This window comes from Phyllobates terribilis, unplaced genomic scaffold (assembly GCF_046119375.1).
Source record: "Phyllobates terribilis strain yellow unplaced genomic scaffold, ASM4611937v1 Scaffold_1__5_contigs__length_1240528914, whole genome shotgun sequence".
In the NCBI taxonomy this organism is placed as follows: Eukaryota; Metazoa; Chordata; class Amphibia; order Anura; family Dendrobatidae; genus Phyllobates; species Phyllobates terribilis.
Window position 1 is genome coordinate 426427699 of NW_027362761.1, and position 23253 is coordinate 426450951.

The 23253-nt window shown below is 45.1% G+C and overlaps 1 protein-coding gene across 2 annotated transcripts in view; it reads left to right on the forward strand.

Moving 5' to 3' along the window:
- The window catches only part of TMEM232 (transmembrane protein 232), a 499207-nt gene extending 481624 nt beyond the window's left edge, over positions 1-17583 (forward strand). For both annotated transcript variants that reach the window (XM_073677464.1, XM_073677474.1), the window contains exon 14: positions 16325-17583. In XM_073677464.1, the coding sequence (XP_073533565.1) occupies positions 16325-16483 (159 nt within the window). In that variant the 3' untranslated portion in view covers positions 16484-17583. The remainder of the gene's footprint in view (positions 1-16324) is intronic.
- The last annotated feature ends 5670 nt before the right edge of the window (positions 17584-23253 follow it).

Genomic DNA, 23253 nt, shown 5'->3' on the forward strand with positions numbered 1-23253 from the left:
TATGCTCAAATCAAATTGCCAATTTTTTGAATTTGCTGGTATCTGCGAATTAGAGGAAATTTGACTTGAGGTCGATCCATAGTGGATCAATCCTCTCATCTCTATTGTTAGCTGAAGTGACCATTTTGCATTTGCAGGAGTGTATTCTACAGCTGAATAATTTCCATCCATTTCTAAATCTGCATTGCACTCTAATCCCCTAACTGCTCGCTGGTCAGCATGCTGAGATTGCCGCCAATAATTCCCAAGACAAAGGATTGTATGGGTATAAAATAAATCTATTATTTCCCTTATATTTATTATGCAAAATGATATTTAGGATTCAGCAGAATTTTTTCTAGTATTTTTTCTGTACATCATCAAACATGTATTTAGTGGAGTTCTTCAAGGAAAGGTTGCAGAATAGTAGAACAGAAACACGGTTTTCGGTTTTCGCTCATTCTTCTTCATCGTAAAAATTAATTAATTGAAACCTTATAAATCTTGCAAGGCTAATTATGCATATTTTACAGCTATGCATTTCTTTTACTAACAAGATACTTAATTGTATAGAATTATTTTCAATTTATCAAGCATATATTAAGTTTTGTTCTTTTGTGACTTCCTTTAATTAAGTATCTCTCAAACAAACACTTTATTTCTCAGTATATTAAATATTAAAAGTCAGGAGCTAATTAATGAATTATTATTCTGTTCAGAATCTTTATTAAATATAACAAACTGCAAGATAGCAACTTAAAGCCCATAATGCCATAACAATCAATTAAATGCAGTTTACCTTCAGATCTTGTATGTTGCATTTAAGAAGACTACAGTAACCATAACAATAATTCTAAGTATGCGCACTTACTTCACAATGGAGAATATTATATTACCCCCGGGAAGAGTATGGCACTTTTTATAAAGTAATCTACATTCAATTTGTATATGTAATCTATGTTGAACAGATAGTTTAACATCAATTTAATATTAATGCCTTATGCACATGGCAGAAGGAAAGCACACAGAATCCCCATGACTCTGTACTGCAGAGATTAGGGGCTCTGTACTTCAGAGATTAGGGGCTCTGTACTGCAGAGTATAGGTGCTCTGTACTGCAGAGTTTAGGTGCTCTGTACTGCAGAGTATAGGTGCTCTGTACTGCAGAGATTAGGTGCTCTGTACTGCAGAGATTAGGTGCTCTGTACTGCAGAGATTAGGTGCTCTGTACTGCAGAGATTAGGTGCTCTGTACTGCAGAGATTAGGTGCTCTGTACTGCAGAGATTAGGAGCTCTGTACTGCAGAGATTAGGTGCTCTGTACTGCAGAGATTAGGAGCTCTGTAGTGCAGAGTTTAGGTGCTCTGTACTGCAGAGTTTAGGTGCTCTGTACTGCAGAGTTTAGGTGCTCTGTACTGCAGAGTATAGGTGCTCTGTACTGCAGAGATTAGGTGCTCTGTACTGCAGAGTGTAGGTGCTCTGTACTGCAGAAATTAGGGGCTCTGTACTGCAGAGTATAGGTGCTCTGTACTGCAGAGATTAGGTGCTCTGTACTGCAGAGTATAGGTGCTCTGTACTGCAGAGTATAGGTGCTCTGTACTGCAGAGTATAGGTGCTCTGTACTGCAGAGTATAGGTGTTCTGTACTGCAGAGTTTAGGTGCTCTGTACTGGAGAGTATAGGTGCTCTGTACTGCAGAGATTAGGTGCTCTGTACTGCAGAGTGTAGGTGCTCTGTACTGCAGAAATTAGGGGCTCTGTACTGCAGAGTATAGGTGCTCTGTACTGCAGAGATTAGGTGCTCTGTACTGCAGAGATTAGGGGTTCTGTACTGCAGAGTATAGTTGCTCTGTACTGCAGAGATTAGGAGCTCTGTATTGCAGAGATTAGGTGCTCCATACTGCAGAGTATAGGTGCTCTGTACTGCAGAGATCAGGAGCTCTGTACTGCAGAGTTTAGCTGCTCTGAACTGCAGAGTATAGGAGCTCTGTACTGCAGAGTGTAGGTGCTCTGTACTGCAGAGTGTAGGTGCTCTGTACTGCAGAGTGTAGGTGCTCTGTACTGCAGAGTATAGGTGCTCTGTACTGCAGAGTATAGGTGCTCTGTACTGCAGAGTATAGGTGCTCTGTACTGCAGAGTATAGGTGCTCTGTACTGCAGAGTATAGGTGCTCCGTACTGTGCCATAACAGTTATTTATGGGATGTTAAGTAGTTGCAGTCATGATACTTTTGATGACTGAATCTCAATACCATGCTAGAATTTGTAAAATTGTCACATTCATTTTTCATTAATAGGGAAACATTGAGGTTGCATGGAAGTCACTGGAAATGGCCTCACCAAAATCAGCCATGAAAATGTCAGTAGAACAATTAGAATTTCTTTAAAGGACCACTCCAGCAGTTCTTTTACTTTGTTTCAGAGCTGGAGTGGTGGCGCTAATGTAAGTTCCCTGCCCCTAGTATTATACGTACCAATTGGCGTCTTCATTTGTTCTCGGCAGTTGACTTCTGCAGTTTGTGACTTGCCAGTAGTGTTGAGCCACCCCCGTAGTGTTCGAGTTCAGTTCGGTTCGTCGAACACCCGTGTGTTCGCCGAACTGTTCGTCGAACTGTTCGTCGAACACCTTCGAACACCGTTAAAACCAATGGCAGGCAAACAAAAACACATAGAAACACATAGAAAACACCTTCAAAGGTGTCCAAAAGCTGACAAACTGCTCTGAAGACACAACTAACACATGGAAAAGTGACAAGTACATATAGTCATGCGAAAAGAAAAGAGGTGGAGGAGTAAAAGGAGGGGGAGACACAGATATAGGCATGTCATGCCCTTCTAAAATCCAAAAAGTGAGAAGCTGACACGTTCAGTCCGCTCCTGCCCGTGCCACCTCCGTGTCGCCGGGTTTGTGCCAGAGCCGCGGTGAACCCTGACGGCCAGCCCCCCTCTCCCAATACTGGTGCCTGTCCGCTGGTGGGTCGAGCGAGCCCCCCTGTGGTGGAGGCAGCTCTAAGCTTTTTAATTTAAATTGTCTCTCTAATTTGAATGAATACACTTTAAATCCATTTACAAGGATCTATTGAAGGGCAAGTCTCATGCCAGCAGCCGCGTAATTCCAGCTCCAGTAGCGTCCACTAAAGCTGCTGCAGTTAAAAAGCTTTTATAAGGATCGAGCTCGGCTGTCCACCGCAAGGCATCCTACTGCCAGTCCCAGCCCCTATGCCTTGGGGTGCCTCCTGATGCTCTTCACTGAGTATCCCGTGGTCCCGAAGCATTTCCTTTGAAAAAATTAAGTGTCAAAACTACAGGTGGTGTAGCTTGCTTAACAGCCGGGATAATCCGCTGACGAGCAGACACTGCTACTAGGCACAAAGTATTTCCTGGGCTAGATGCAGTTAAAAATTTGTAATTAGATACTCTCGTTGGATGCTGAGAAAGCATTCCATAGAGTCTCCTGGCACGCCATATATGATTCTCTTAAAAAGCTTGGGGTAGGGGTCTAGGGGACCCTTTTATAGCCAAAATCACGGCCCTGTATCGCAATACGTCACCTAGGCTGAAGATAAATGGAACTGTATTACCCTGAGGGCTCGGTTGCTACAGAGGTATTGCACCTCACCCAGAGGTGTGATATCTCACTCTCAGGTAAGGATGGAGTGTGGATCAGGATCCGACACCTGCATGCATTACACCACATTGCCGTGGGGCAGGGCGACCAATATGCCCCTGAGATGGGCACGACAGTCCCTGTCCCTGGCTGGAGTGGGGGGAGGGAACACTGAGGAAGGGGAACCCTGTAGTGCAGGAGCAGGGAGGAAGCAGTTCCTGGGTGCATTGAGAAGGGAGTATAAAAGGTGGGCACCATCTTAGTTCAGTGCAGAGAAGTCTGAGCAGAAGTGGCAGGGAGCAGGGGCTCTGCATGAGCTCTGCTCCGGAGGCGGGCCTAGTAACAGAGGCCCAGGCCTGGAAGAGGGAGAAGGAAGGAAGAGGAGCGGAGAAGGCTCCAGGAATGAGGAATGAAGGGATCCCAGGGGTGCGGACGGGCGAGTCGCCACCGCACGCCCGAATCCACCTGCGTGGAGTGGTCAGGCCAAAGGGGGAGACCGGTCCCCGAAACTAGTGGAGGCAGGAAACGACCCTCAGCTAGAAACCGGAGGCTGTGACATTTTATGTGGCGCAGCCCCTCGCTACACCCGCTTGGAAGGCACCACATAGGGTCAGGGAAACTGGCGCCAAGTTTACCAAGAGGAGGCCCGAGGCAGCCGGACAGAAGGGTTGGTAAGAAAGGCCAGACAAAGGACACACAAAGGGGGTCCTGTGAAGCGCTCCAAAGTTATCTGGGAGTTTTCTGAGCCCCTCACCTGGTGAGCACAGTACGACGTGGGCAGCCGTTACCTGCAGACGTGGTCTGGATAATAAGAACTGTGAGTAAAGGCCCTGGACTGCATCACTGACTCCGTGTCGTTACTGCTGCTGCCCTGCACCATCACCCCCATCCTCCGCATACACTGCCCTGAGGCTATACTCCTCCCGTGGGGAGTTATGCTACGCTCTGCTGCACCCACAACACCAGCCTCAGCGGTCTGCCCTGGAGTGGCGGTTCACTCTGACCGCAATCCACGGGTGGCGTAGTCGGACATTTAAACATCAAAACCACATAAATAGTTCCGCCACTGGTTTGACCGCCCTGAGCCACGGAACCGGGTCGCCGCCATGGAGACTACAACCACCAGCATCCACCAAAAAGGGTCCGGCTCCGGGTGTCCCAAGGCCCAGGGGGCAAGTTAGAACTGTAAGATTCACTACGTGAACCACTGGTGTTTTGTGGAAAAGCACATGTACACTGTGTTCCAAATTATTATGCAAAAAGTGTTTAGGAGTGATAAGGGAAGAATTTGTTTGTCAGTTAAACTCATTGATGGTGATGTGTGTCAGGGCTCTTTATATCACTGTAAGCAATTGCAGACACCTGTGTTAATTAGTTTGGCAGGTGTGTCCAATGAAAGGCAAGACTACTTAAGAAGGCTGTCTCACATTATTAAGCAGCCTACATTTTCTGCCAAAATGGGAAAGAAAAAGGATGTGTCGGCTGCTGAGAAGCAACAAATTGTGGAGTGTTTAGGTCAAGGCATGACTACAATCAACATTGTGCGATGATCAGGATGAAGTGTCTTGGCAATCAAGAAGTATGTAGCTGATTCACAGTACACACGTGTGCGTGCTGATAAGGGCAAATTGAGGACTCTTTCCTACAAGCAATTACGTCAGGTTAAAAGAGCAGTGGCAAAAAAGCCTTGTCATAGCAGCAGACAAGTTTTTGAAGCTGCTGGTGCCTCCAACGTCCCCCGAACAACAAGATGCAGGGTCCTTCAGAGGTTTGCAGCTGTGCATACGCCATCCTGTCGACCTCCACTATCCACTTCACACAAGCAGAAACGGCTCCAGTGGGCCAAACATTACATGAAGACTGATTTCAAAACTGTTTTGTTCACGGATGAGTGCCGTGCAGCGCTCGATGGTCCAGATGGATGGAGTGGAGGATGGCTGGTTGATGGACACCCCACGCAAACACGGCTACAGCACCAACAAGGAGGAGGTGGAGTAATGTTTTGGGCTGGAATCATGGGGAGAGAGATTGTCGGCCCCTTTAGGATCCCTGAAGGCGCTAAAGATGAACTCCATAATGTATGTGGATTTTCTCAAACAGCACTTCCTGCCATGGTTCAAGAAGAAGAACCGTGTATTTCACAGCAAGATCATTTTTTTGCATGATAATGTACCGTCTCATGCTGCACATAAAACATCTGCATCTCTGGCTGATATAGGCATAAAAGGGGACAAACTTATGGTGTGACCCCCATGCTCCCCTGACCTCTACCCCATTCAGAACCTCTGGAGCATAATCAAAGGAGTGTCTATGATGGCGGGAGGCAGTTCACATCTAAGCAACAGCTCTGGGAGGGTATTCTGTCCTCATGCAAAACAATTGAAGCAGAAACCATCCAAAACCTGACAAATTCAATGGACGAGAGAGTTCAGAAGCTCCTTTCGAACAAGGGGTCCTATGTGAAAATGTAACATCACCTAGAATAAAGTTTTGAGTTGAAAACTGTTTGATTTCAGTTTCTAATAACGTGCTAATGCTTGTAATTTCAAAAATGACCATTTTTTTGGTCTTTATTAAAATGAAAAGGTTGATCGAAAAGTTTGGGGGATCTAAGAGTGTGGCAACCCAGTAGTCATGATTACTTCGAATTCTGACAATATGAGGGTCATGTTGCAGGTAGTGCAGCAAGAAGGCACTTATGTGTCTTGCTCATCTCGGAGCCCCAAAATTATTTTCCGGGCTAGATGCAGCTAAAAATTATTATTAATTTTAAATCTGGTGGAGCTTAGTATAGATGGCCTAATAGGATCAGTGCTGCACACTGCTACAAAGCCCAAATTATTTTCCAGCCAAGATACAGATAAACATGATTAGTAATTTTAAATCTGGTGGAGCTTATTATAGATGGCCTAATAGAATCAGTGCTGCACACTGCTACAAAGCCCAAATTATTTTCCAGCCAAGATACAGATAAACATGATTAGTAATTTGAAAGCTTAACACGGTTGGTAGGGTGATTTTAACCAATCATCCATCTTTTACTCTCCCCAGGATGACACAGGGGTAGAAAAGTCGTTTTGGATCCATGATTTGTTCATCTTTATGAACGTGAGTCTGTCTACATTATCAGTGGAGAGCCGCGTGCGCTTATCTGTCAGCACACCACCAGCAGCGCTGAACACACGTTCAGACAGAACGCTGGCTGCGGGGAATGACAAGATCTCCAAGGTGTAAGTGGCTAGCTCCGGCCATTTATCCAGATTGGAAGCCCAAAAAGAGCAAGGGTCCAGTGACACAGTCATGGCTTCAATGTTTACTTGGAGATACTCCTGTACCATCGTCTCTAGGCGTCAGACTTCTTGTCTCCTGTGGCCTTGCAAAGGATGGGCTAAAAAAGTGGTGAAATGATTGAGCAAAATTGATGTTACCAGCAGATACTGTGGTTCTGTTATGGTTTGAGTGCTGAACACTTGACGGTCCCACGGTTGGCAAGTTGGAACTGTGAGATTCACTACGTGCACCACAGGTGTTTTGTGGAAAAGCACATGTAAGTGTTATGCACACGCCCGGACTGACTGGCGTGTGCGGGTGTTGTGGTTCCACTGGACCATGGACCGGAGAGTGCCTGGAGGGGCGTGACTAAGTATCTGGCCGATCCGACCAAGGTGGCACGACGGCATACGACGCCAGTGCACCAGGGAGAAACCGGGCAGAGGGACCAGGTGCTACTCCAGGTCAAACTCCGGACACGGGGGTTGACCCACACTGGGATTACTGGAACAGGCAGGTTAGGCTGGCACAGACTGGTGGATGTAAGCAAACACGGCAGGTATGCAGATGGGTGGATACAGGCGAGTATGCAGGCGGGGAGGTACTGGCCGAAAGGACGGGTTGGAGCACAGAAAGGTTAAGACCCAGTACAGACTGGGTCACAGAACCGCAGATGCGGTAGACAACCACAGCAGAGAGGGAACGCCCGAAGCGGTGGGCAAGAACAGAGCAGGACGGGGCTGCAGGAGCAGCGAGCACAAGCAGGGCAGGACAGGACTGCCGGAGCAGCGGGCAGAAGCAGGGCAGGACAGGACTGCCGGAGCAGCGGGCAGAAGCAGGGCAGGACAGGACTGCCGGAGCAGCGGGCAGAAGCAGGGCAGGACAGGACTGCCGGAGCAGCGGGCAGAAGCAGGGCAGGACAGGACTGCCGGAGCAGCGGGCAGAAGCAGGGCAGGACAGGACTGCCGGAGCAGCGGGCAGAAGCAGGGCAGGACAGGACTGCCGGAGCAGCGGGCAGAAGCAGGGCAGGACAGGACTGCCGGAGCAGCGAGCAGAAGCAGGGCAGGACAGGACTGCCGGAGCAGCGAGCAGAAGCAGGGCAGGACAGGACTGCCGGAGCAGCGAGCAGAAGCAGGGCAGGACAGGACTGCCGGAGCAGCGAGCAGAAGCAGGGCAGGACAGGACTGCCGGAGCAGCGAGCAGAAGCAGGGCAGGACAGGACTGCCGGAGCAGAGAGCAAAAGGGTCAGAGCGGAGCAAGGCTGCCGGAGCAGTGAGCAAGGAGTCAGAGCAGGACGGACAGGGCTCTGTTCACACGGAACAGACAGGAAGGGAAAGGCAGAGCCAGATACCCACAGGGTACTTGCAGTGAAGTAGCACGTGGACCACAAACTCACAAACGGGAGTACAGAGACAACAAGCAGGAGTTAGGTACGAGTACAGACTCTGCAGAAAAAGGAAAGGAACGGACATAGAGGCAAAACAGGTAAAGGATAGGAGAGAGTTCAGACTGGAACTGAGTGTACGGAAGAGACCGACACTGCAGCGGGATACAGGAGCGGGTCTGGGAATACGGCTCCCAGAGAGGCGGAACGAACAGGCAAGGAGCGTGTTCAGACAGGACAGACAAGATACAGGAACGGATCTAGGTAATCGGCCCCTAGAAGGCGGGAGGAACAGGCTAGGAGCGTGTTCAGACAGGCCTGGAAATACAGCCTCCAGGAAAGGCAGCAGGCAAGAGTACACAGACAGGACTCAGTTCAGACACGGGAACTGATACCGCAAAGCAGGAGACATAGACAGGACTAAGTTCAGACAGGAACAGATACCGCAAGGCAGGGACACAAACAGGACTCTGTTCAGACGGGAACAGATACCGCAAGGCAGGGACACAAACAGGACTCTGTTCAGACGGGAACAGATACCGAAAGGCAGAGACACAAACAGGACTCTGTTCAGACGGGAACAGATACCGAAAGGCAGAGACACAAACAGGACTCTGTTCAGACGGGAACAGATACCGCAAGGCACAGACAGGCAGATCTAGGAATACAGCCCCTAGAAGGCGAAAGAACAGGCAAGAAGCGTGTTCACAAGAACAGACCACAGTTCAGACACAGAACTGGAAAACAGGCAGGAAAACAGGATAGGACCTGGCATATCAGAGACAAAAAGCCGACTGACAGGACACAATGCTCAGGCGCCATCTTGAGGAAGAAGGTGGTATAAATACCCAAAGATGGACAGCAATAGGCTGAAGGTGCAACAGGGGCGTGTCCGCAGCAGGTACAAGAAACAGGAAGTTCAGCGGGCGTCGCCCTATGCAGCCAAAACAGACAAACAGACAGCAAGGAGGGAAGCCAGAGAGACATTCTGGACTGGAGATCAAGTGCGCGCTCTTGCACAGTGGGAGATGGACCACCATGCAAGGACGCCGCCAGGTATGTTACAGTAAGATTCTGCAACAGTCTCTGATACTCCTGCATGCGTGCATCCCTTTCTATGGCAGGAATAATTTCTGCAAATTTACTTTTGTACCGGGGATCTAACAGTGTGGCAACCCAGTAGTCAGGATTATTTCTAATTCTCCCAATTCGAGGGTCATGTTGCAGGTAGTGCAGCAAGATGGCACTCATGTGTGTTGCGCATCCAGGAGCACCAAGTCCCTGTTGTGTTGGTGGCGAGGTAACAATCATGCTTCCTTCCTCTGTCCTCTCCCCCCAACCTCGCACAACAGAAATGTGATCAAGGTCTCCCTCATCTGATGAGTCTTCCATCAGTTCGTCCTCCACTTCTTCCTGGGCTCCTGCACCTTCCTCACTAGTTTGGCTGCTACCATGCGCCCTGGTAAAACCATCTCCCCCACCCTCACATGCCTGCCGCCTTCGTGCTGCCGACCGTCTGGACCTTGCAGATGTTAGCCCTTCCGCATACAACTCCTCCTCCTCTACTTCCTCCACCTCCTCTTGTGCCACCACCTGACTCCGAATTCTGTTTAACATGTGCTCCAGCATGTAAATCACCGGAATAGTCATGCTGATAATGGCATCGTCAGCACTAAACATCTTCGTCGCCATTTCAAAACTGTGCAGAAGGGTGCATAGGTCCCTGATCTGAGACCACTCCTCCAGTGTGATTTGCCCCACGTCTGGATCTCGTTGGCCCAGGCTATACGTCAGAACGTATTGCACCAGGGCTTGTCGGTGCTGCCACAGTCGCTGCAACATGTGCAGAGTTGAATTCCACCGGGTAGGCACATCGCATTTTAGCCGGTGAAGTGGCAGGCCCAACGACTTCTGTAGAGATGTAAGTCGCTGAGCTGCGGGATGCGAACGGCGAAAGTGAGCACACAGCGACCGTGCCCTCTGCAGAAGGCCATCTAGTCTGGGATAGTAGGCTAAAAATTGCTGGACAACCAGGTTCAACACGTGAGCCATACAAGGCACGTGTGTGACATTGCCCCGGCGAAGGGCCGCACCCAGGTTTGCAGCATTGTCGCACACGGCCTTCCCTGGTTTCAGGTCCAGTGGAGACAACCATTCATGAAATTTGTTCTCCAGAGCTGACCACAACTCCTCAGCTGTGTGACTCACATTTCCCAGACATTTCAAAGTAAAAACCGCCTGATGACGTTGAGCCCTACTGCCAGCATAGTAAGGAGGTGTGCAGGATCCCTTCTGCGCAGTTAGAAAGCTTGTGGCATGACCAGACAGGCTTTGGGTGCAGGTGGAAGACAGAGGAGGTTGAGGAGGCAGAAGCAGTGGAGGAACTTTGACATAAAGAGGATTGACGCACAACTCGTGGGGACGGCAAGACTTGGACAGCAGCCCCTTGTCCTGCTGTCACCATAGTTACCCAGTGCCCAGTCAGCGACATGTAACGCCCCTGTCCATGCCTACTCGTTCAAGTGTCTGTGGTGAAATGCACCCTGTCACACACAGAGATTCTCAAAGAAGCGGTGATGTTGTGTGCGACATGCTGGTGGAGCGCAGGCACACCTTTCTTTGAGAAGTAGTGCCGACTGGGCATCTGGTACTGGGGCACTGCGACGGACATAAGGTCTCGAAAATCCTCTGTGTCCACCAGGCGGAAAGGCAGCATTTCTGTAGCCAAGAGCTTGCAGATGGTGAACTTCAACCTCTTAGCTTTCTCATGGCTAGGAGGAAATGGTCTTTTACTTGTCCACATCTGAGGGACCGAGGGCTGGCTATTGTGCTTAGACGGGGTTGATAAGGGTGTCCCCGGCAAACTGCCGGTCTGTGAGGAAGATGCAGGCGGACATGTTAGGTTGCCTTGATCCAAAGGTGGTGCTATCGATGTTGGACAGCGCTCAACACCAGCTGGTGTTACCACCTCCAAAGAAAATGATGACCTGCCAATCACGCTGGCTGTTGCGGGTAAAGAGGTGGCAGGTCTGCGCCCCAAAACAGGTGTGACTGCTGTCCCCCCAGTCACAGAGGATGAAGAGGCCGCGGATGCACAAGATATGGCAGACGGTGGTTGGCCCGGCCGGCTAGGCCGCATTGTAGCACACTGAGCTTCCCACTGCAACTTATGCTTCATGTCCATATGCCGGTTCATGTATGAAGTACTCAAACTATGTATTTTTTGGCCTCTACTTAGCTTTTGCTGACAAATGTTACAGATAACACGAGTTGGGTCATCTTTATCGATCTGAAAAAATGCCCAGGCTATGCAAGGCTTAGCACCCATGCGACCTGAAGAGCCACCACGACTTGTGGTGAGAGGCAGAGTTGTGTTTGAGGATGCAGTTGTTGACGTGCTTCCAGTACTACGTCTCTGTCCAGGAAGGCGCAACCTGACCTCGTCGTCACTAGCATCTTCCTCCACCTCCTCTGCTGACCTCATCTCTTGGCTGACTGTGGGTTGACAGTAAGTGGGATCTCCAACCTCATCATCATCACCCTGTGCGTTATCACACCCGTCGTCCTCAGAGCCAACCTGTTCCTGCCCTGACAAAAAACGAAAGTTGTCGATCCAATCAGGTATTTGAGTCTCATCATCGTCTTCCTCATTGTCTCCACCAACAGAAGTTACAGTTTGGGAATGAGGGTCTACATTATGGTCAGAACCTTCTGCGTCTGGTCCTGGATCCGACTCATAAAGATTCTGGGCATCAGTGCAGATCATTTCCTCGTCTGGATTCACAGAAGCGCTGAAGTCGACCTCTGATTCCCAGGCTATAGTATGAGTAAACAGCTCTGCAGACTCAACCATCTGTTCTACCTCATACTCAGACGGGCAGCTGGAGATTTGGGAGCTGTGAGGAAGCAAGTGCGATTGGGGTGACACCTTTGAGGACTGGAGTATTTGTGATGTTGAAGTTGATGTGGAGGAGAGCCCACTTAAAGGAGCACTTGATATCCGTTGAAGCACCTGCTGTTTTTGTGCCTCATCTGGAATTTGTAGCGATTGGCGTGGCCGTAAGAAAGGGATCTTATCACATTGTCCGCTAAAAGAAGTAGACATTTTAGTTTGGCTGGAAAATGGTCTTTCTTCTGCAGATGTTACTGTTGCTTTAACACCTACCCCACGGACACAACCTTTTTTCCCCTTCCCAACACGCCTATTCCCCTTTCCACCAGCAGCAGGCCTTTTTCCACTCATTTTGGTGGTTAACTAATTCACAACTCTGGAGTTGTTTGCACAAAAAAACAATGGATGGGAACCGAGCAGAGCTGAGTGGCCAAACTGTGGTATTAGGCCAAAACTATTGGCTGGGTTAGATGCAGAAAAAAATTATATTCAATTTGCAACCTGATGGAGGTCAGTATAGATGGACTAATAGAACAAGTCCCACACACAGCTAGAAGCCCAAATATTTTTTCAGAGGTAGATGCAGAAAAAAAAATATTCAGTTTGCAACCTGATGGAGGTCAGTATAGATGGACTAATAGAGAAAGTCCCACACACTGCTAGAAGGCCAAATATTTTTTCAGAGCTAGATGCAGACAAAAAATTATTTTGAATTTGCAACCTGATGGAGGTCAGTATAGGTGGACTAATAGAACAAGTCCCACACACTGCTAGAAGGCCAAATATTTTTTCAGAGCTAGATGCAGAAAAAAATTATATTCAGTTTGCAACCTGATGGAGGTCAGTATAGATGGACTAATAGAGAAAGTCCCACACACTGCTAGAAGGCCAAATATTTTTTCAGAGCTAGATGCAGAAAAAAATTATATTCAGTTTGCAACCTGATGGAGGTCAGTATAGATGGACTAATACATCAAGTCCCACACACAGCTAGAAGCCCAATATTTTTTCAGAGCTAGATGCAGAAAAAAATTATATTCAATTTGCAACCTGATGGAGGTCAGTATAGATGGAGTAATAGAACAAGTCCCACACACAGCTAGAAGCCCAAATATTTTTTCAGAGCTAGATGCAGATAAAAATTATTTTTAATTTGCAACCTGATGGAGGTCAGTATAGATGGACTAATAGAGAAAGTCCCACACACTGCTAGAAGGCCAAATATTTTTTCAGAGCTAGATGCAGAAAAAAATTATATTCAGTTTGCAACCTGATGGAGGTCAGTATAGATGGACTAATAGAGAAAGTCCCACACACTGCTAGAATGCCAAATATTTTTTCAGAGCTAGATGCAGAAAAAAATTATATTCAGTTTGCAACCTGATGGAGGTCAGTATAGATGGACTAATAGAGAAAGTCCCACACACTGCTAGAAGGCCAAATATTTTTTCAGAGCTAGATGCAGAAAAAAATTATATTCAGTTTGCAACCTGATGGAGGTCTGTATAGATGGATTAATAGAACAAGTCCCACACACAGCTAGAAGCCCAATATTTTTTCAGAGGTAGATGCAGAAAAAAATATATTCAGTTTGCAACCTGATGGAGATCAGTATAGATGGACTAATACAACAAGTCCCACACACAGCTAGAAGCCCAATATTTTTTCAGAGCTAGATGCAGAAAAAAATTATATTCAATTTGCAACCTGATGGAGGTCAGTATAGATGGAGTAATAGAAAAAGTCCCACACACAGCTAGAAGCCCAATATTTTTTCAGAGCTAGATGCAGAAAAAAATTATATTCAGTTTGCAACCTGATGGAGGTCTGTATAGATGGATTAATAGAACAAGTCCCACACACAGCTAGAAGCCCAATATTTTTTCAGAGGTAGATGCAGAAAAAAATATATTCAGTTTGCAACCTGATGGAGATCAGTATAGATGGACTAATACAACAAGTCCCACACACAGCTAGAAGCCCAATATTTTTTCAGAGCTAGATGCAGATAAAAATTATTTTTAATTTGCAACCTGATGGAGGTCAGTATAGATGGACTAATAGAGAAAGTCCCACACACTGCTAGAAGGCCAAATATTTTTTCAGAGCTAGATGCAGAAAAAAATTATATTCAATTTGCAACCTGATGGAGGTCAGTATAGATGAACTAATAGAATGATGCTATGCCCAAAAGATTTTACTTCACTAGGTGCAGTAAAAAAATTGGTATTCTATACACAGGTGGTATATCTTGCAACACAGATAGGCTACTCCACTGACTAACACACTCTGCAATAGGCCAAAAAGGATTAGCTTTGCTAGATTCAGCCAAATGCTGTGAAAAAAACTTGCACAGCACTGGCACAGACCTGCCTGGCAAAAACTGATAGGAACTGATGTAACCTAGTCCTGAAAAGGACTCCAATTACAATTAGTCTTTACTCCCACAACCTATCTATTTAAGAGCACAGACCTGCCTGATAAAAGTCGTAGGAAATGCTGTAACCTAGTCCTTAAAAGGACAGCAATCACAACTATTCCCTACTCCCAAGCTATCTGTAGATTTGTGCGAAAATTGGCTTGAAATTAACAAGGTATAGCGCACACAGCAACAGCGGTGCCGTCTAACACGCAGCTGCAGCAGCGAGAAAATGGTGGCGACGGGGAAAATGGCTTGGTCTTATAGGGCAAGGACATGTGACATACACTGCCAATGACACATGCCCTTGCTTGTGTGAAAAAAAGCACTTCGCTCCGTGTGTGCGCTGCTGATAGGCTGACAGATTGCACCTCCCCACTGTAAATGCGGGAAAGAGAAAAAAAAATGGAGATCTTCATTATTCCTGCAGAGATCCATCCCCTGCCCCTCCCCCCACCCCGCTGTACACTCAAACTGCGTATTAACATTAATTTTCATCATTACTGAGAAAAAATCCAGTTATGATTTTGGTGCACGAACAGTTATCGAACATAACCTCGAACAGCCGAATTTTTCTCAAATCGTTCGTGTTCGCCTAACGGCTCGAACACCGCCCAAAACAGCTCGAATTTGAGATTGGCGAACAGTTCGAGTAGAACAACGCTCATCTCTACTTGCCAGATCACTCCACTGTTTGCTGGGCGAGCCAGAGGTTACTTTTCAATGTAAGTGTATGAGAGCCAGAACGAGATCTGAATGAGGCTCTCATAGTTTTACGTTGAGAGCTTGTGACCTTTACCTCTGACTTGCAGTCACAAGATGGCGGATCTTTAATCCACCGCACGTACAGCACTTCCTGATGAGCGTAGACTGTAAAAGAGATGAAAGTAGTCCAGCCAGTGCAGATAAAAAAAATCACTATTATTTTTATTTCACCAGCAGTTTAAGATCCAGATCATAGTCCACATAGAAAAACTATTACAGAAACATTCACCACATTAACCCACCTGTTTCAGACACACACTTGTCCTTAAGGGGGTTATTCGGGACTATTTTGTTTTTTTTTACTATGGACCTAAGAACTAGCAGGCAGGTAGTTGGTAACTACCAGTCTGTTCTGCCAACTGCTGATCTCTGCTTGCTCAGAGAGGTCACAGACCGCTCCTGCCAGCGATTCTATAGCTTCCACTGATGTAACGTTCGCTAGGTACAATTGCAAAGTGCTTGTAAAAACATGCAACTTTGCAATTTACCTCTTATAAAAAATCCTCTCCATTCTCAACATTAAAGGGATTTTTTTATTCTATTATATTGAGCTCATTGCCCAGGTTATCGGCCATCTCTGTAGCATTGGTGGCCAGTTACCTAGGCAATGTGTGTACCACTGTCAGGCTCTATCCATCGATTTGCCCAGCTTCAATGCCGCTGCGCTCCTTCCATGCTACCGAGACAAACCTGCATTTACTAATAAAATGGGTGAGTGTAGAGTTTAGGCTAGAAACGCGATCATGCCTCTGTTCAGAACTGTCAATCTTCAGGAGAGCACCACCCTCCAGCATATAAGAAGCTGAGGAGATCAGGGGAGTGGTGCTTTCTTGAAGAAAAAAGATGAGAACAACCATTCAAGATGGATTTTTCCTCTGCTTGTCACCCTTTGGGGCATATTGGTCTATATTCATTAACACTTTAACTATATTATGTTTATTTTTAGAATTATATATATAATAAATAATTTCTATTATCAATAATAACATTACTTTATATTACTTTATCTAAAGTGGGCAAAAGAACTGGACATTAGATTTAAGGAAGAAGAAGAAGAGATGAAAAAAGAAGAACAAGAAAAACAAAGAATGGAAGAAGAAAAATTTCAAGAAATAATGAGAAAAAGAGAACAGAAACTAAAGAAAACTAGCAAACCTTATGAGCTCCCATGATCTATGGAGTCAATTATACATGATGAAAATGAATTGCAATGAATAACCAACAAAAAAGGTCAATCCACCTGAAAAATGCTAAACAGCCTCACTGACAACTTCAAGAGAACGACTCTAAAGATTATGGCCGCAAGTTTAGGACTCTCCATCAGGAATCCATGTCTAAATGCAATCTGCTGACATTCCACCAATAATGCATTTAATATACCATTTACACACTGCAGAAATAGGCAGTCCACAATAACAGCCATTCTAAATTTCACCCCACAACACCAACTCTGATTTTAATTTTTTTTCCTGTTATTTGAAGAAAAACTTTCCTTTACTTGTGATATGTGTTATGGAGCTCTTATAGCAGTTTGGTAAATTGGCATTTAAAGACATTTCTAAAACAAATAAGGGATGGTGGTTATACACAAAATTCTGAAAATTATTGTAATAGGCATTGTTTTATTGTGTTACATAAAGTTATAATATGACAGGGTACTTCTACTAATGTACAGATTGAATACATAACACAGCTAACACAATGACAAGTGTCATTCATAATTCCATCTAAAGGGATTATGCCAAATCAATAGGAGATTAACAACTCTATTTTTGTTGAACCAAATAACATTTCAAGGTTGCTCTAGTGTTTTAAACACTTCCTAAAGTGACTGATCTTTTGTATTATTTTTATTATATAGCACTAACATATTGCAGAACACCGAACTATGCAACATCAGACAATAATACAAAGCAAGCTGAAAATACGAAGTACATAAATAGATACAAAATGTCTTCTTTTTCAGGATATTCATGGGGGCAGCATGGGAAGTAGTCTTGAGGCACTGGGATATACGTGAACTGAATGACCATCAACGTTTAAACATCCTCAAAATACACACTGATTTTCTACTTAAAGACGTTGTCCACTAGAACACATAATGCCCCCATCGATTTAAACGGTGTAAAGAAGTGTTTTTGTAATTGACCTGAATTGTCATTGTTGCCTGTGAGTGGTGCTATTGCTGACTGCTCACAGGCATCACGTGACCCTCACGTGAACCTCGCCCTCAGCTCATCAATCAGGGGGAGAGCGTCACTGGGTCATCCCTGGCTGCAGTCGGAACTTGACGTGAAATCAGCGGATGCCAGAGCCGGCTGCAGCTGGGGTCACGTGATGCCTAGTGAGCGGTCAGCGATAGCGCCGCTCACAGGCAACAATGACAATTCAAGGTCATTACAAAAACACTTCTTTACACCATTTAAATTGATGGGGGCATTATATGTTGTAGTGGACAACCTCTTTAAAGTTAAAAGGGTTTCTCATCTTTTTTCTTTGGGCATGCACAGCCTCCCGGCTTCCGGTCTGCCGAGTGTATGTGCATGCCTAAAGAGAAACAGATTGAACTGTGCAAAGGCTAAATTCTGCACTTCTCTATGCCACTTTGCCTCCACATCATGGAGTTAGAGCAGTGGTTGCAAGCTCTAAAGCAAAGATCTTGTAAGTGCTGTGCTCCTTGCCTCGGAATCCTCCTTGAGAATGGAGGGGATTTTTAATTGGAGTTAAATCGCAAAGTTTCTGATTTTTACCTTTGCAATTTTACCTATTTGACAAAATTAGATAATTCCTTTGAAGTTCTTTGTATCATGTACCCAGGAGCGCCCTGACCATTTCACTGTGTGGGGCCCACCTAAATATTTCAGATGGTGACTGCCCTAATTCTATTGCCATTTTTCTACAACAATTCAAAATGTCAGTGGTAATAATGAAAAAAAAGTATTTTTAATAGTTAGAATTTCCTTAGTTGCAATGAAGCAGAAAGACCAGATATTGTGGGATACTGCGTAAGTATGGAGCATTTACTTTTACATTATATATGACATTTTCCAAAGTATTAAGAAGGACTAGGTTTACAGCCCAGACAGAGGAGAAATGAAACAATTTGTTCCCAATCCAGAGTTAGAAATCCTTATTTAATTAAAGAAAATCCAAGTTGAAACCTAACAAGATTTATGAGGGACAAAGGACGTTAACATTTATTACATTTATTTTATGTTACTTCCACAAGCTGGTGTAGCTTGATCTTAACGGTAATCCTTGGCACGTCTGACCCTTCTTTCTCATGATGAGACAGTCACATTCTAAATGTTAATACCCGTTTATTGTCCATTACTTTTATGTTTTGCCATCTAAGTCCTGTCTAAGAAATGAAAAAGTATTTCTTTATAAACCACAGTGCCCGAAAAAAAGTCTTCATGCTTTCATTCATTAGAACAATGCAACCACATATTGTCATTTATCCATTAACCTAATAACAATCTCATTGTACAGCTGCCACAAATAAATCAAACTCTACTAATTAATTGATGGGGTTATGTAACGCAGATGACCCTACTCTAAAAAGTGAAATAATTATTTTTTGAATGTTTTGACCAGTGGATTGACAATTGGGATCAGGAGGGAAAGATTAGATCCTTTGAGCCGGACTGGATCATGTATTATGGTTGTACATATACCCCTTCCTTTTATCCTTCCTCATCCCTTATTTGAACTTGATGGAGAGTTGTCTTTTTTCAACCATATAAACTATGTAGTAAGTTGATGTTGGCAAAGCTACTTCAAAAGGAAATATAATATAATATGATGACTATTTAACAAATAAGTAACCATGTAATATTCTATATGTTTGTCCAAGTCTAACAGACCAGGAGAAGCTCCTACATAGTGATGTGGGAGGGTGAGCCCATGCTCATCTCAATAGGGTATATGGTTAGGAATTATATTAAAGAAGAGAATTTTGCATTACTATGAGCTTTAGTATGTCCATTCCCTCAATAGTGTATGATGCCTATCACCTTTAGAATTATAGGGTTATTCTCAAGTTCTTAAATGGGTAAAATTGCTATGAAATTTTAAGGATAATATTTCTACTTGCGGAGAGTGACGTGTTAAGCATGTCAGGTGAGGAGACTTTTAAAGCCGCAATGCTCCTCTGGGAAATATGCAAATTGTTTCTTCAGAGAGGAAGAGGACTAGAACTCTGAAATTTTAATAACAGACGACTTTCCAATGTACCTGTTCTTGAAAATCCTCTCTGTTTTCCAAGAAAAGAAGCAACTTTGCAATTTACACAAGAACGTTGGGATTTTTAATTCTATTGTTTACTGCTGGTTGCCTAGGTTACCAGCCACCACTGCAGTCAATCAGTGGTGGCCGATCTCCTGGGCAAAGCAATAAGGCAAGGAGCGAAGTGCTATAGAACTTGTAAGCACTATTCTGAAGTTGGCTGGATTGCTGAATTTAGGAAGCTTCAGTGGCCCTGCACCCTACCAGCTGAAGCGGAAGTCAAGACTGTGTGCAGCATAGTGATATTTCATGCTCATGCAGGCAAAGATTCTTTACATTTTGATAAGTCGGACTTTTACGCACACAATACCAAATATTTCTAGTTTTTTAATGTGTTTATTTTTAAATGGGGAAAAGCAGTGTGATTCAAATTTTTATATTTTTGTGCCCTTACGTGCCTTGTTATAAATGCAGCCCTATTAACATCATGTCTGTAGAGCATGAGACCACTGCAGCTAATCACTGAGCTCTGTAGTCTGGCCTTTGAATTACCTTCCTCTTCTGTTTGAAAGAAATAGAAACAGAAAGCAGGTCAAACTATACCACCCCAGATCTCACTAGTGGATTAGCTCACCTGGGTATGTTGTGCAGTCCTGGCACAACACTGAGAAGAGTATGGGAAATTATCTGATGGCTGCTGCTCCACCTGCTGGATCCCGGCAAGAGACCCAGATGAAGGAGCTAGATGATCTGTTTGGCTGAACCATAATGTCATGCAAGGTGTGGGAAAGACTCAGTGCAAGACGAAGGGAAGAGGAGAAGGAAGCCCAAACACTAGGGAAAGGGGAAGTGGCGACCTCTAGTCAGATCTAATAACACCCTGCCTACCCTACCATCCCTATATTTTTTCCACACCAATCGCCGAGCAGGAAACTTAAGCCCTGTATATCCCTAGAGCAAGGCCCTACATAGGGAGGTGAGGGGTGAGCACTGGTCAGGCCCCACTACAAACTAAAGACAACAAGGAAGACAAACAAAGGGGATAACTTAGCTAGAGCAGACATCAGAGGGGAAACGCCAACTGTCCTCCAAGAGCACCAGAGAAGAAGCCAGCCGACTGCCAGCTCTCCAAGCTCCACGGAACATAGAAATATCACCAGCGGTTCCCTGCAGCAAACTGAGGGGTTTTAACTCCCCTGCAAGGGTGTGTCAATTAACAGCAGGAGAGAGGTTGCCCCTGGGTCTTAAAGTGAGAAGGATTTAGAAGACGTCTGCAATGGCAAATGCAGTGACCTTCTACAGCCAGAAACAGAGTGACTGTCTTTAACACCTGACACACCCGTGACACATAAAGAGTCAGGTAAACAGTTAAAAAAACAATACCTCACTGCTCACGTGTCCCACTGCTTCCGCAGCGTGCTGTCTGGTCCTCCATGCCTCTTCTTTTCCCCTTCCCCTATTGCACACATTTTGTTTGGCATGTTCCCTCCAGGCTATGACTTTCTGCTTGACTAGACCTCATACATCATGGTTTGCAGTGAAGAAGCCAATGAAAATGTGCATGACAGAAAAGGGGAAAAGAAGAGTGCAGAACCGCACAGCTCACTGCGAGGACAAATCTTCATTGTAAAGCCTCATTCTGATGTCTATGCTACAGGGATTTCTGAATGGGGCTTTACTGCTACTTCTGCAAAGCCCCACAGATGAGGTGACCTTGTCACTTGTTACTTCGCTCTGCATATTGAAGTTGAATGTGCAGAGCACACTGTAACCCGTAACATCTCAGTATAGCCTCATTCAGACATCCGTGTATCACAAACAGAACTGCAGCCTGATGATTACACTGTTGAGCTCTGAATATTGTAGCAGTGTCAGCGGCGGTGAGAATTCAGTGATAAGAGCAGGGCTGCTGCAGTGACTTTTTCCAGTGGTGAGAACAGGTCGATAGCCTTACATTACTAATGTCAGGCTGTTCATACACATTCCTAGAACTTCTGTCATCACTCTCCGCTGTAAGTACAGTTAGGTCCATATATATTTGGACAGAGACAACATTTTTCTAATTTTGGTTCTAGACATTGCCGCAATGAATTTTAAACAAAACAATTCAGATGCAGTTGAAGTTCAGACTTTCAGCTTTTATTTGAGGGTATCCACATTAAAATTGGATGAAGGGTTTAGGAGTTTCAGCTCCTTAACATGTGCCACCCTGTTTTTAAAGGGACCAAAAGTAATTGGACAATTGACTCCAAGGCTATTTCATGGACAGGTGTGGGCAATCCCTTCATTATGTCATTCTCAATTAAGCAGATAAAAGGCCTGGAGTTGATTTGAGGTGTGGTGCTTGCATTTGGAAGGTTTTGCTGTGAAGTAAACATGCAGTCAAAGGAGCTCTCCATGCAGGTGAAACAAGCCATCCTTAAGCTGCAAAAACAGAAAATACCCATACGAGAAATTGCTACAATATTAGGAGTGGCAAAATCTACAGTTTGGTACATCCTGAGAAAGAAAGAAAGCACTGGTGAACTCATCAATGCAAAAAGACCTGGGCGCCCACCGAAGGTGGATGATCGCAGAATAATGTCCATGGTGAAGAGAAACCCCTTCACAACAACCAACCAAGTGAACAACACTCTCCAGGAGGTAGGCGTATCAATATCCAAATCTACCATAAAGAGAAGACTGCATGAAAGTAAATACAGAGGGTTTACTGCACGGTGCAAGCCACTCATAAGCATCAAGAATAAAAAGGCTAGACTGGACTTTGCTAAAAAACATCTAAAAAAGCCAGCACAGTTCTGGAAGAACATTCTTTGGACAGACGAAACCAAGATGGAAAGAGAAAAGTATGGCGAAGGCGTGGTGCAGCTCATGATCCAAAGCATACCACATCATCTGTAAAACACGGCGGAGGCAGTATGATGGCTTGGGCATGCATGGCTGGCAGTGGGTCACTAGTGTTTATTGATGATGTGACACAGGACAGAAGCAGCCGAATGAATTCTGATGTATTCAGAACCATACTGTGTGCTCAGACCCAGCCAAATGCAGCCAAACTGATTGGTCGTCGTTTCATACTACAGATGGACAATGACCCAAAACATAAAGCCAAAGCAACCCAGGAGTTTATTAAAGCAAAGAAGTGGAATATTCTTGAATGGCCAAGTCAGTCACCTGATCTCAACCCAATTGAGCATGCATTTCACTTGTTAAAGACTAAACTTCAGACAGAAAGGCCCACAAACAAACAGCAACTGAAAACCACCGTAGTGAAGGCCTTGCAGAGCATCAAAAAGGAGGAAACACAGCGTCTGGTGATGTCCATGAGTTCAAGACTTCAGGCAGTCATTGCCAACAAAGGGTTTTCAACCAAGTACTAGAAATGAACATTTTATTTACAATTATTTAATCTGTCCAATTACTTTTGGTCCCTTTAAAAACAGGGTGGCACATGTTAAGGAGCTGAAACTTCTAAACCCTTCATCCAGTTTTAATGTGGATACCCTCAAATGAAAGCTGAAAGTCTGAACTTCAACGGCATCTGAATTGTTTTGTTTAAAATTCATTGTGGTAATGTCTAGAACCAAAATTAGAAACATGATGTCTCTGTCCAAATATATATGGACCTAACTGTAGTGGTGACAGAGGGTAATTTCAGCTCACTGTACAGTGCTGGCCTGCAATACAATGGCACCTGTTGTGCTCTAACACTTAC